The 13,837-nt window shown below is 48.1% G+C and overlaps 1 protein-coding gene across 1 annotated transcript in view; it reads right to left on the minus strand.

The window, feature by feature from the left end:
* Nom1 (nucleolar protein with MIF4G domain 1) overlaps positions 1-13,837 on the minus strand; it is a gene marked incomplete at its 5' end in the record, with an annotated part of 14,363 nt that extends 526 nt beyond the window's left edge. Inside the window, 10 exons of the mRNA XM_015502308.1 lie at positions 577-686; positions 2,457-2,588; positions 3,041-3,173; positions 4,802-4,923; positions 6,063-6,230; positions 6,869-6,979; positions 8,426-8,749; positions 11,617-11,812; positions 13,268-13,395; positions 13,613-13,837. Coding sequence (XP_015357794.1) covers positions 577-686; positions 2,457-2,588; positions 3,041-3,173; positions 4,802-4,923; positions 6,063-6,230; positions 6,869-6,979; positions 8,426-8,749; positions 11,617-11,812; positions 13,268-13,395; positions 13,613-13,837 — 1,649 coding nt within the window. The remainder of the gene's footprint in view (positions 1-576; positions 687-2,456; positions 2,589-3,040; positions 3,174-4,801; positions 4,924-6,062; positions 6,231-6,868; positions 6,980-8,425; positions 8,750-11,616; positions 11,813-13,267; positions 13,396-13,612) is intronic.

Genomic DNA, 13,837 nt, shown 5'->3' on the forward strand with positions numbered 1-13,837 from the left:
TTTTTTTTTTTTTTTTTTTTTTTTGAGAGAGAGAGAGAGAGAGAGAGAGAGAGAGAGAGAAATTTTTAATATTTATTTTTTAGTTCTCGGCGGACACAACATCTTTGTTTGTATGTGGTGCTGAGGATCGAACCCGGGCGGCACGCATGTCAGGCGAGCGCGCTACCGCTTGAGCCACATCCCCAGCCCGTTATTTCTGTTTTTGAGGCAGGGTCTTCTACGTTGCTCAGGCTGGCCTCAAAACTCCTAGGCCCCAGGGATCGTCCTGCCTCCCAAGAAGCTGAACCCACAGATGTACATCGCTGTGCCTGACTCTATGTAAAGCAGAATTTTCAACGAAGAACTTCAGGGCAGGAGGTGGCTCAGTGTTAGAACTGCATGCCCAGCACACACAAGGCCCTGGGCAAGAGCCCAGCATTGCGAAAACAACAAGCACTCTTAGATATCAGCTTAACATTAAGACTGACATGACTTATGTAGCTACATGTGAAGCACAATGCTGCTTCTGTAAACCAACCGGAATGAAAACATCTTTCTGTCCCTATCTCATGTTTAATGAAACACCTGGACACATACCTTGCAAAAATTAAACCCAGGTCTTCAACTTCTGTTTCCATTAACAGCATAGTCAACACTCTCCGGAGGAAACGGACTCTGGGTTTGTCCAATTCGCTGAACTCAACCACCTACAGTCAGGAGACAGAAAAAAGTGACACTAGCCAACTCTCCAGTGATCTGTAAAGAGTGCTAATGAGTAGGCATTTGACCCTTCCTCACTGCCCACACACCCTGGTTTAAGAAGGTCTTTTAACTGCTAAAAATGAACAGCTGCTAGTAAGGAGGAGGTGCCATGGGGACCCTGCAGAGCTGGCAGGGGTGGCTGGTCAACCTGGCAGCACAACACAGCTTAGGGGGCCTGTACTTCACAAGCCAGGAATGTAGTTTCTAGAACAGAAGCCTACTCTTGAGTATGTTCTACCAGGTACAAGAGGCTGGACACTGCAGCTTCTGCTTTATGGCTGTCAATGTGGCATTCTGGTAGAGTCTGGACCACCCCTATCAACACCTCTCTGTGTAGAGCTTAGGTCTAGGAAAGATGAACTCAGATATGCTTCCATCTTAGAAAACTATTAAAAACCCCAGAAATAATTTTAATATTCAGCAGTGTAGCAAATAAATGTACTAGACTTATACAGTGGAAGTAATAAGATAACACAGAAGATCAGAGAAGAGAATTACAGATATTAACATATATAAATTGCAAACTTAATTTTAAAAAAGAACTGTGGAAAGTCACAAGAGCAAGGTGACCACACGGTTCTGCCCAAACAGAGAGTAGATTATGTACTGGCTGTAGATGCACAGCACAGGGAGTACAAAACCACGCCAGGGAGAGATTCTGATCAAAGAGGGCCCCTCAGCCAGGTGCAGTGGCACATGTCTGTAATCCCGGTGATATCAGAGGCTGAAGCAGGAGGATTGTAAGTTTGAGGCCAGCTTCCACAACTTAGCCAGACCCTGTCTCAAATAAAAAATAAAAAGAGCTGGGGAGTAGTTCAGCGGTAGAATACCCCAGGTTCCAGTCCAGTATCAAAATAGAAAACAAACAAAAAGAACACCAGTGGGGAGAGTGGAGGGCAGGGCTGGGAGCCAGGGAGAACCCAAGTTCTACTGCCCACGAGTGAGCTTCCATTGCTCCTGTTCACCCGGGGCCACACCGACCCATTCTACAATGAGCCCGACTTGAGTAGGGAAGCATAGATTTAGCTCAACGATGAGAAGATGTTATCTTACGTGTTCTAAATTACTCCAGTTCTCGGAATGGGGTGTGCAGACTGTACCCACACTTTCAGCGCAGTGGGAAACCCCACATCCCACACCCTATGAGAGGCAGGCAGTCATGGGCAGATGCTCTGACCACGGTGGGGAGCACACTCACGTACGCAGGGCACAGAGAAGGACTTGTCTCTGCACTTCGCCCAGCCCTGACCCTCAGGCTCTTCAAATGCTCAGAATTTTTTAGGGCACCCACACCCTGGTGGCTCCACTACCCAAGCTTACTGGCCCACCTCAAATCCTGCCTTCTACAGGTAGGTCCACCATCTCCTCCAGAGGAACATCGGGCATCTATGTTTTTATGGCTCTGAAGTCTCAAACACAGAGTAGGGAGTCTGTAGCTTTCAAACACCCTATTTTGCAGACCCAGTACCAGGCCTCTATGGGGCGCCAGTCTACTGAGCACTGACCGGTCCAGGATTTTAAGATTAATCTCAAACCCAGAACAGATTTACTTAAGTTAGCAAGAAAACTGGAGCCGAGCACTATGTTCTAGGTACATTTAAACTGTGCGTACAGTGGTCACAACAATGAGACACTCTCCAGAATCTTGGAAAACTCATGCTTTACAAGTACAAAAAATAAGCAACTACACAGTGATTTTTTAATTGCTTACAAACCTTCAAAATGGAAAGCGGAAGCGATTTTGTCTTCAACAAGTGTGCCACCAGATGAACCAAATTCAAGAAATTAGTGGTTGGCAAATTTTCTAAGTCCCGAAATTTATCCCATATGCTGAACTGGAAAGTCATCTAGTAACAGTTAATAAAAAGAAAAAAATTAAAATTCAACAATCAGTAGACTAAACCACTAAGATGCTCTCATTCACTTATTTTTAATATTCTGAAACTCAGGACTTTCAGGAGCAACTATACTGTCCTTTCAAATGGTCAGGAGCTTGAAACAGTTTTACAGTCATCTTTTAGTTGTGGTTCTCCCCTGCATTTATGAGGCACTGGGTTGGATCCCCGGCACTACCAAACCCTACCCCACCCCACACCAGCAGATAAGCACTTTGAAGAAAGCTCTTGACAACTGACATCAAGAGACTGGTGTGGTATAAGCAACACCCAGCCTCCTAGTGCAGATGGTCCCTCTACCCAGTACTCTGGCTCCAAGAACTCATGTTTAGAATGTAAGCCAGACAGAATGCCGAGGACAAGCGTCAGGACACAGGTAACTGGCAGCCTTCTAACCAAGTTACCTGGAATCGCCTTTCATAGCTGCAGAACTTGCTGGCCAAGAACGCATAGAAGGGATTGTATGTCTTCTCCTGCAAGCAGCAGTCCATGAGCACGTGGACCACCTCTCTCTCCTGCTGATCCTTCAGTCCCAGCCTGCAGCACAGAAACAGCCCAGCTAAGTCAGCACTCCACTTCCCACTTCCACAGCCAAAGAGCCCACAGGTCCTTCCTGTCTGGAAGAGTGTGGTTAAAAGTGAGCCAGGAGGCGGGTGGCAGCAACCAGACACAAGCCAGAGGTCTGGCCCTCCCCAGTTTCTTTGGGCCTCATTTTTCTAGTGATGTGGCAAAGTGTGGGAGGACACATCAGGACTCGAGTTCTACCCGACCACAAAGCCCAGGACCCAATCCAACTGACACAGGCAGGACTCAAATGAAGCCAGGTCTTGCTAAGACAATGATTTCACTTTTTCTTTCTTTCTTTTTTTTGGTACCAGGGATTGAACTCAGGGGCACTCAACCACTGAGCCATACCCCCAGCTTATTTACAGACAGGATCTGTGTTGCTTAGCACCTCAAAGTTGCTAAAGCTGGCTTTGAACTCGCGATCCTCCTGTCTCAGCCTCCGGAGCCACTGGGATTAATTTAGGGGTGCGCCACTGTGCCTGGCTCACTTTTTCATTTTTAAAATTCACAGTAAACTCCACCCTCTTCAGTGTACAGTCCTGTGGGTGCAGCTGTATAAGCCCCCAGAGTCAGGTAACTGCAACCACACTGGAAAAAGAATTCCATCGCCCCCACAACCCCCACACGCCTGTGCAGACAGCCATTCCCCAAGCTGCGGGCTACCACCAATCTTTTTTCCAGTCCTCTAGTTCTGACTCTGCCAGAATGCCACACAAACAGCCACAAAGCAGAAACTGCGGGTGTCCAGCCTCTTGAACCTGGCAGAACATACTTAAGAGTCACCCATGCAGCTGTGGGACTGGTACTTCACCCTCTGTAATAGTGAACTGTAAGGATCCCACCCACTGCAGCAAGGACCCCTGGTTTGTTCACCCTTTCCCCAGAGGGGCATGTGGGTTTTTTGGTAGTGGGGATGGAACCCAGGCTTCATGTACACTAGGCCACTGAGCCTCAACCCCAGGTCAGCCAATGACTGTGATGAATAAAAAATGGGGAAAAAACTCATTGTTAGATGAAGACTGACTAGGAAACACAGAGGTACGCTCAGGGTTCCCACACTGACAAGGCACCCCAGTTTACAAAACCCCAACTATCAGAATACTAAAATGAGCCATTTCTCCCTGTACTGCATTATGAGTTTGAAGCAAATAAAGAAAAATGAGTTAAACTGTTCATTTAATTGTTATCTGATAACTAAGTACTTTGCATAAAGTATGCAAATGTTTTAAAAACCTGCTACAACAAATTATTACAGAACCATACTGGGACATTTTAAATAAGAAGCAAGAGGCAGCTTCAACATGAAGGCTCATATACTTTAAGCAATCCATGACAACCAACAGCCGCTGAAGACAGTGGCTGGCTACCAGATACTGGCTACGAAGCCCTCAAATTGCAGCCTCCTACAGGGCTCTGCTGAGGATCTACCAGGGCACACTAGTAGGAATGGGTGTCTTGCCAGAGACATGTGGCCCACCCAAGTGACAGGACAGTAACAAAATTCCAGTTTTTCAGTCCTCCAAACACAAACCCCAGATCAAATTACTTCTTTCACAACTTCTAACTTGACAGGTCAAAACATACAAACAAATGCTTACTTGAGCAGCTTTTCAAAAGCATCCAAAAAATCCTCACTCGTCATCATCGTACAGAAGATGTTCCTCCTAATGTCAGTGTTCATTCTCTGCTTCCGAGCAAGATCCAACATCTTTGAGCTTATCTGAAAAAGGAAGGATTAGTGTGTGGGCCATACAAATGTCTTGAGAGCTGTTTCCTGAGAAATACCATGCCACCTTTGGTTGAGTGTGCTCCTAAAGTTTCTAAAGAACAACTTGTACAATTTTGTGGCTTCAGCTCAGTATAACTAAATTGCACGTGAATACCTGTAGGTAAATTCCAAATCTTTATTTATGGGTCACCACAAAGGGAAAATGTGGCAGGAGAAAAAGCCACTGGAGGAGAGAAGCACTGGATTTGGGAACTCTCAGGAGGGTGGGACATCAGCCTGAGTATCTCAGATCAAGTTCAGATATGGGAATCATGGTCATCAGGTGTGCCAAGGGCCCAGGGCAGGAAAGGACACTGTGGACAAGGAAGGAGATCTGGATCAAGTACAGATGCTAGTAAATAATTTTTTTCCACTTTTTTTTTTTTGGGGGGGGGCGGGGTACCAGGGATTGAACTCAGGGGCACTTGACCACTGATCCACATCCCAGCCCTATTTTGTACTTTATTAAAGACAGGATCTCACTGAGTTGCTTAGCACTTCACTAAATTGCTGAGGCTGGCTTTGAACTCGCCATCCTCCTGCCTCTGCCTCCCGAGCAGTTGGGATTACAGGTGTGTGCACCACACCCAGCTCTGACTCTAGCTAATAATGATAAATACAAATAAGTGGGAAGAAGTTTCATCCATGCTAATGGACTGGAACCTACATCTCCTAGGATACAGAACACATCTCACTCTCAAGAATGGGTATCTGCAAAGTCAGTCTTGATTTTCACACACTCCCTTCAACTCTTAGATCTTTTGCAGAATGCGTTTTGGGATTCTTAAAATCCTTAAAAAAGAAACAACAAAAACTGAATTATATGTTTGTTTTCTGGAGCCAGGACCTTGCTATGTTGCCTAGGCTGGTTCAAGTATTCTTCCCACCTCAGCTTCCACGTAGCTGGGACTACAGGCATGTGCCACATGCCTGGATTTAAATCATACCTTAACACTGGCAATTTTCATAAGGCTTTCAAATAAACCTAAGTGGCATACTTCCATAGCCATTCAGGAATAATTAGAACTACTCTAGCAGAGCTGGCACTCGGCACAGCAGGGTGCCCACAGTCAAGCACTGGGTCTCCATACCGTGCCCGTAGGTGGCTTCTGCTGAAGTGCATGATGACTGTCGTCAATCATCGGAGTCCCGCTCCAAGCAGACCCCACAATCCACCAGCGCCCAGTTTGTTCTGCATTCAAAAGACCATCCCAAGAAATGCGAAGCTGAGTCTCAGAACCTGAGCTGGCACTACGCACCTGATTAGAGAAAAAGGTTTAATGAGATGCTTTAATTGGTTCATAGTCTGTACTGTGATCACACTTTCTTTCTTTTTTTTGTACCAGGATTGAACCCAGGGGTGCTTAACCATTGAGCCACATCCCCAGCTCCTTTTTATGTTTTATTTAGAGACAGGATCTTGCTGAGTTGTTTAGGCCCTCTCTAAGTTGCTGAGAGTGGTTTTGAACTCGAGATCCTCCTGTCTCAGCCTCTTGAGCCACTGTGATTACAGGCGTGCACCACTGTGCCTGGCTCACTTTCATTTGATAATGGAATTTTTGGTGCATGAACATTGCAATGAGTCTCTGGCAACTGGGACAGTTAGTCTGTTTAGAATAATGCCAAAACAAGCAGTCAACTCATGGTATTCTGTGTGAGGTCTGTGGGTCTGCCACCCAAGTAACGCCTCTTAGGCACAGTCGTGACAACAGGCTCCTACTGCACAGCAAGCTGAGCACCTTGGGAGGACCAGCTACAGGGGCTGTGCAGGAGGGCGCGGGCCACTCACAGGGCAGCTTCTGTCTTCTCTCAGGCCCCAACTCACAGGTCCCGCTCCCTCTCCCAATGGGGCCCTGCTGCCCTGAGGCTCGGGGCAAGGCAGTAGGCAGCCACTCACCAGAGCTCGCTGCACCTTCCTCAGTCTGTCCACGGGCTCGGGATCATAGCCTGGAATTTTGCGCATGTCATTGTTCTTCAAGGCCAGCATCGTCTCCAGCATAAATCGGACCTTTGAGGAAAAGGAAGGGGAGAAATAAACCCCAAACCAAAATGAAATCTCCCATCATTTCAAGCAGTTTGAACATTCCTGGACATCCCCGCCTTGCTGGATCTTCAGCCTCTCCCCGACCAACTTACCAACTGGAAACAGTGACACACTTACAGGAAAGTTACAAGGACAGCACAGAGTCTGTCTACATACCTTCCTCAAATATCAACTCTTGATACAATCTCCACATCATAAAATCAACCTCTTTAAAATAAACAAGTAGGTGATTTCCGGTATATTCCAAGCTAGGCAACTGTGCCAGCCATCACCTTTAGAATCTGCATAATGCCCAGAAGAGGAACTCCAATCCCTCAATAGCCGCTGGCATTCCCCACCTCCCTGTCCCAGGCGGCCACCTCTGCTGTCAGCTTTTGGGCATTAGCTAGCAAGAGTGTAATCTGCACTCCCTCCCACCCCACCCACTCCCCACTTCACCCCCTGCTGCCTCTGCAGACAAGCTGCCCTGGTGCACAAAGGGCAGCTATCAGTAATGCTCCTCATCAGACTATGACCAAAATGAAAATCCAGTCCCTTTCCCTTGACCTCAACATCCCACCTAAAGGGTAAATTCTTCTCAGGACTCTGGCCTCTGTGACCCACCCCCCAGTATCCTGCCACCTTGCCCACCAGCTCTTCCTCCTCCCTGCAGCTCCACACTGCTGCCTGTAACCACAGGGATCCCTTCACCCTAGTGGGGGATCCCACATACTCCCATGGCTTCCAGGATTCCTGGCATGAGGGTGACCCCAAATCCCTCCTGGCTCACTGCCCTTCGAGATGTGGGTTTCCTCCTGCACCTCCTCCCATGCACCTGAAGGGGGGCCTCCTGCCCTTACTTCCTTCAGCCCTGCTCCCCACTAAACTTGGCTGCTTCTGACTCCCAAGGCCACATCCACTGCCAGGGTGCCCATGTCACCACCATCTCCCAGACTCCTATAGCGTCCCCCCCCCAATTCCTCCAGCCACTTCCCCTCTCTTCTACACTGTCACCAAAGTGACTCCTAAAACAACTTCCACCCCCGGAGTATCTGCCGTGAACCCTCTGGGTCCTCCAGGACGAAGGCCCCAGGCCCGGCGCTCCTCTCCTCACTCCTGGTGGTGTCCCCAGGTCTAACATGGCCCCCTCCTTCCTCCCCAACAATCACGTCTTCTTCCCCTCAGGCGCTTCAGGTGCTGCTCCCCACCCCTCACGACTGCAGGGGCAAAGGTGAGAGCCCCGAGTTACAGATGGGGAAACAGAGGCCCGCAAGACTCGGCCCTGCTGCTGCACAGGGGCTAGAGAAGGCTGAAGAGAAGAGAACTACTGAGGAAGGGAAGTGTCCTGTTTACCCCAGGGACTTATTGTTAAGCTCTGGTCAGTTTGTATGCTCTCAAGCACTCAGGAAGCAGGTCAAGTGGCACTCATACCCTGGTCTGGTCCTGAAACATGCTGCCTGCCCCACTGGCTTTGGCCTGGGCATCTGTGATCAGCTCCTTCAGCGACAAGGCGTCGTCTTTTCTCAATGCAAAGCCCACATTTTTCAGCATTAACAGGATCAACTCAATGTCTTTTTCGGTGAAAGTTGAAATAAGTTTTTTCAAAATGTCAAAGATGAGGAGAGACTGCACCACGTGGAAGTTGTACAGATGGGCGATGATGGTGAAAAGGTTATCACACTCTTTCCCTTCACCTCCATTTCTGTAGACGTCATCAAACTTCCTCACCACAGCCTCCAGAAAGCAAGCACCAACCTGAGCAGGACAACAGCAAGTGTGTAGTCACACGTTCTGGGGACTTCTCCTTCAACACACTGAATAAGTGCCTGCACACAGGCAGGACATAAACTCCAACAGGGCAGCCTTCAGGAACTCAAGTATGGCTGCCCCACAAGAGCACACGGTAAGCAGCTGAGCACCAACCTGTGCTGAAAGGGTCTCCGCTTTAGGCCAAGTACAAAGTCGTAATTTGGGGGGCAATGTCCATTCTGGTTCCTTGGAAAAATAAACTTGCTAAAAATGTGTTAAGACAGGTGTGGCGGCCATATCTGTCTTAGAAGACTGAAGTGAGAGAGGATCGGAAGTTCAAGGCCAGCTGAGACCCTGTCTCAAAATAAAATTTAAAAAGGGATGGGAATATAGCTCACTGGAAGAGTGTTGCTGGGTTCAATCCCCAGTACCTGCCCCCCACAAATGTTAAAAACACAACTGTATCTCTAAAAATGCTCTACCACCTAGTAACACTCGTTCTCAGAACTGCTTATTTCAAGTTAATGTCCTCTGAATAAGCAAGCAGTGTAAGTGAACTTTAAAGAAAACAGCACATTCTCCACAGATATCAAAGGTCCCCACGGGCAAGTGCTTCATCACCAGGAGGGTGCTAGAGGAAGGACAGGAACTCTAATGGCTCAGCTCCACTCTCAGGGCCCAGATGTGGGTGTGCTGTTCTTTGGGGTACCAGGAAGTAGGCTGACCATCACAAAGAGGGGAGAGCACAAGGCCAAGAAGTAGCAGTGGCCTGGTGAAACAGGGCAAGCTCACCAGAGAGCCATCCTCTTGTTCTTCTGGCACATTCTATTCCAGATTCCCTAAGTATGTCCTGGAGGAGGAAGGACTTCCATCCTGTCACTCTGTAAGACTGAGACCTAACTCAAAAATAGCAGCTGTCATCTTGCCATATTACTATCTTGTAACTGTTTTCTCTCAAACCCCAACTCAAGTTGAGACCAGAGGAAGCAAATGGGAGCGGGGATGTGGTGGTGATCTCCAGTGATGCTGGCGATCCACAGCAGAGATGGCCTTACCAGGGTAGCCATGCTGGGTCAGAAAGGAAGGGCTGGGTGCCAGTGATCCCTAGGAACACTGGCAGGGTGTGGCACGCCTGATCCGACACATCAGGTGTGTGTGATTTCCAGGCTTTCAATCTGGGTGACTTCTAAGCAGGTGGGGAGGAGGCTGGGAGCTGGACTCTCTGTGTGAGCTTACTACACTCTGACTGCACATGCGTGAAGGTCCGCGGGAGGAGGAGCTCCAGCAGACTGCAGGGTGCGGTGGGAAAGCAGGCGCGTCACCGCCCGGCTGCCGACTGCTCAATGCCAGAAGAGCCCAGCCACTGGCAGCAGGCAACAGAAGGTTCCCAGAAGCCAGCTCCCATAGGCTGGATGTGCCTTTTAGTTTTTAAAGGCCTGAGATAAACACATTTAACCTGTAAACTCCCAACTCAAGTCCCTTCACCAAAGATAAATCTGAAAAATATAATCCCCTGGTATGACCATCATCTTATATTAAAAAACAATTAAAAAGAAATTAGGGGGCTGGGGCTGTAGCTCAGTGTCAGAGCGCTTGTCCAGCACGTGTGAGCATGTGAGGCACTGGGTTTGAGCCCCAGCACTGCACAAAAATAATTCCACTTAATGTGTTCAAAATTCATTTTTCTAGGGGCTGGGGCTGTAGCTCAGTGATAGAGCACTTGCCTCAAATGTGTGAGACACTGGGTTTGATCCTCAGCACCACATAAAAAATAAATATATTGTGTTCATCTACAACTAAAAACATTTCATTTTTCTAAAATCAAGTTTGGTAAATTTTAACACCAACCCATATAGATCTGATTGTTTCCTTGTAAATGATTATGGGAGCAATGCAGCAGCTGACACTATGATCTTTAACACATTTTTTTTCTTCCCATGAATTTCTGTGAGGTGTTTTTTTAGTATAGCTCTGAAAGAAGTTTAATGGAACCAGCATCCTGAGCACTTGTCCTATCTGGCAGAAGTTTTAGAGACTGTCATTAGCTGAAGTACCATAATGACTTCCCCTTGGAACAAGCCACCTCATTGTCCTTCATGCTATTAGTGAAGGTGTGAATGAGAAGCAGGAGCACTAACCCCATGTTTTCACATTAAGCTGACTCCCCACGTGATCAGGGTCATGACTTTTATGTAACTCGCTGTGAAATACTGTCTATAACACAGTTTGATTATTAAGTCTGCTGAAGTACACCAGAGACATCTAGAAGGATGGGGTACGGACTAAACTAGCCACATAACAGCACTGAATTATGGTCATCATGGGGCACCAGCAAAGATGTCCAGAGCTTCCATTATGTTTTGTAATGGCAAAAAAATGGACTTTCACACTTATATGTGAACAGGAGTATGGCTCTTAGGGGGAAAAAAACACTTTAAAAAAAGAGCGATTCTCCAAGTAGCTGGTGCAGAGTTTCCACAAAATATCCCAAGACAGTTGAGCAGACTCCTGTACCAGCTGTGGGGCCTGGGCCACTTTCTTCTGCCCTCAGCTTCCCTGTGCCCAGTTGGTCATAAGGCCACCACCTTTCCAAATGTTGCCACAATGCTGCCATTGCTGGCTAAGAAAACCGTGGCTCATTAAACTTCCCAGGAAGAGCAATGAGAACTGCGGCGGCAGGGAAAGGGGAAGATAAGAAATGCAACAAGAAAATCTCCTTCCCTGTTGTAAATGGGCTCAGCAAGCACTTAATGAGCCAGCCTCTTTCCTATGGTCATCACATGTAGTAACTGTTGACCTGTGACCTACACCACGGAGGACCAAGGCCATCCCAGGTGACAGGGCCAGTGGGTGGAGAAAAGGTGGGAGCATACCTCAATTCCAACAGTGTGGTGAAGGATGCTGACCAAGAGGACATGCTCCATCATCAGCCTGCTGGGCATGGCTGAGGCAGTGACGCAGGCACCCAGGAGGGCAGCCGTCAGTGTGTCATTCATGTCCTTCCTGCTATTGGCCATGTATAGCTCCTCCAGCTGCCCACTTATGGATGCCATGTTTGGCTCACTCAACCTGCAGGAATGTAAACACAGAAACACAATTAAATATAATTTTCCAGTTCAAACTCAGTTATCAATACTACCAATATATCCTATCTTATATATGCTTCTGACCCGGAAACAACTGACCCTGCTGCAATAATCCAGCATATTCTGCTCATAACCATAGAACACTATGGAGTTCTGAAATAATACAACTGTCTTTTCAGTTGAAATGTAATCAGTGAGGTATGCCACGGAGGGTCTGTGAGTCTGCAGAAACTTGGGTATCCTGATCTGACATTTCTAGGTGTAGGAACCATCCTAAGTAGTGTATCATTAGGAAAACCACCAATTCGCCCCCTTCTTAGATGGCACACATGCACGGTTTCTACACTGACGAGGTTGCTCTGTCTGAATGAGCAGTAAGAGAGGACTGTGCAAGGAAGACTATTCAGCACACACCTGTGCTACTACTAAAAGGGACATCACAACAGCATGCTTCAGTAAAACTTCTGGGACACCACTGACAATGTTTCAATTTCAATTAAGCAACATAGGGGAAGAGGCGGCACAAAGGACGGGCTCTATATCCTGATTGTGGCAGTGGTCACCTAAATCTTCATGTAATAAACTACACAGAACCTCTTTCTCTCAAACACACAAGCACGTAAAAACAGTGAAACCTGAACAAGCTCTAGGGGTTGTTACATCAGTTCCCTGATATGTGTGTGTAGTGCTGGGGATGGAATCCAGGCCTCATGGATACTAGGTTAGCACTCTACCACTAGCTGCATTCCCAGCCCCTGGTTGCTTCTCAATGGTACTCTAGCTATAGAAAATGTAACCTTTGGGAGAAAGCAGGTGTACAGCATGCAGGAATGCCCTGTACCCTATGAATCTACCAAAAAAAAAAAGAGCAATATACATTTAAAAGAGTGGCTGCCTTTCGAGGATTTAGAAGAGGGGCATGAGGGTCTTCTGGTGAGAGTTATGGGAGAACTGGAGGAGAGCATTGGCAGAAGAAGGACTTGAACTTGTTTCTTAAAACCACAGGCTGACTGTAGATGGTTAAGTGGTGTGGTCCCAGCTACATGGCTTCCAATTACCCTTTTAGAGTCTAAATGTCAACATAGGGGGATGAAGGACCAGCATCCTGACCAGGTGCACTCATTTCCGCAGAGGGGGGATCCCTGCCAGGCCTTCCTCCACTATTCCTGGGAGGATGTTCCCTGCCCCATTCCAGCCTCAGAGTGGCAGTAGGAGTCCCCTGCTGCCTTCAAACCCTGTAAGAACTCACCATACCAAACAGCCAGGCAACATCTCCTCAACATAAGGATGTGGTTGCCCTAAGGCAGGCACAGAAAGGATCTGAAAACAGCTACAAGTCCTGCCCATCACTTGCATGTTGTCATTCTGGGACAGTTTCCGTGTTTTAGAAATAGAGCATTGCTCCAAGGGAGAGAGCGCACCAACTCTGGAAGGTCACCTGTTAATTAGGCCTTTGACGTGTTTCTTCAGCCTTTCTAACTCCTCCTTCCTGCGCTCGTCCACTGTCTCCTGGGCTGGCCGCAGCCGAGGTGGGATGTACTTTTCGCCACTTTCACAAAGCCTCTCCTTGAAAAACGAGAATAATATAATCGCAAAAAAGAAAAAAAAAAAGTACACTGGACAAACCTCACATTTCCCTGGCTATATGCATATTCATACACAGAACTACCAACTCCGCGCAGCTGTTTCTACTGACTTTTTAACAGGCCGCGAGCGCCCGACTGCAGTGCACTGGCTCGGGGGCTGACGGCCATCCCCGGGACCCAGGGAAGTTCCGCGGTACCTGCTGGGGCGTGCCGTCCGCCCCCGAGGAGTCTGCCCTCTCTTCTCCATCTTCTGCGAAACGGACTCTCTTCCTCCCGGCTTTCTCCCGCGCCCCGCCTTCGGGCTCTTCCCCGCTGTCCGGCTCCGGCCCCGCGGCGTCCTCCGCACTCTGCGGCTCCGAGTCGCTGTCCAGGTCACTCTCGGGGAGCGGCGCGCCCGCCTCCTCCTCCTCCTCCTCGTCGCC

The sequence above is a fragment of the Marmota marmota genome, unplaced genomic scaffold (assembly GCF_001458135.2).
Source record: "Marmota marmota marmota unplaced genomic scaffold, marMar, whole genome shotgun sequence".
Lineage (NCBI taxonomy): Eukaryota > Metazoa > Chordata > Mammalia > Rodentia > Sciuridae > Marmota > Marmota marmota.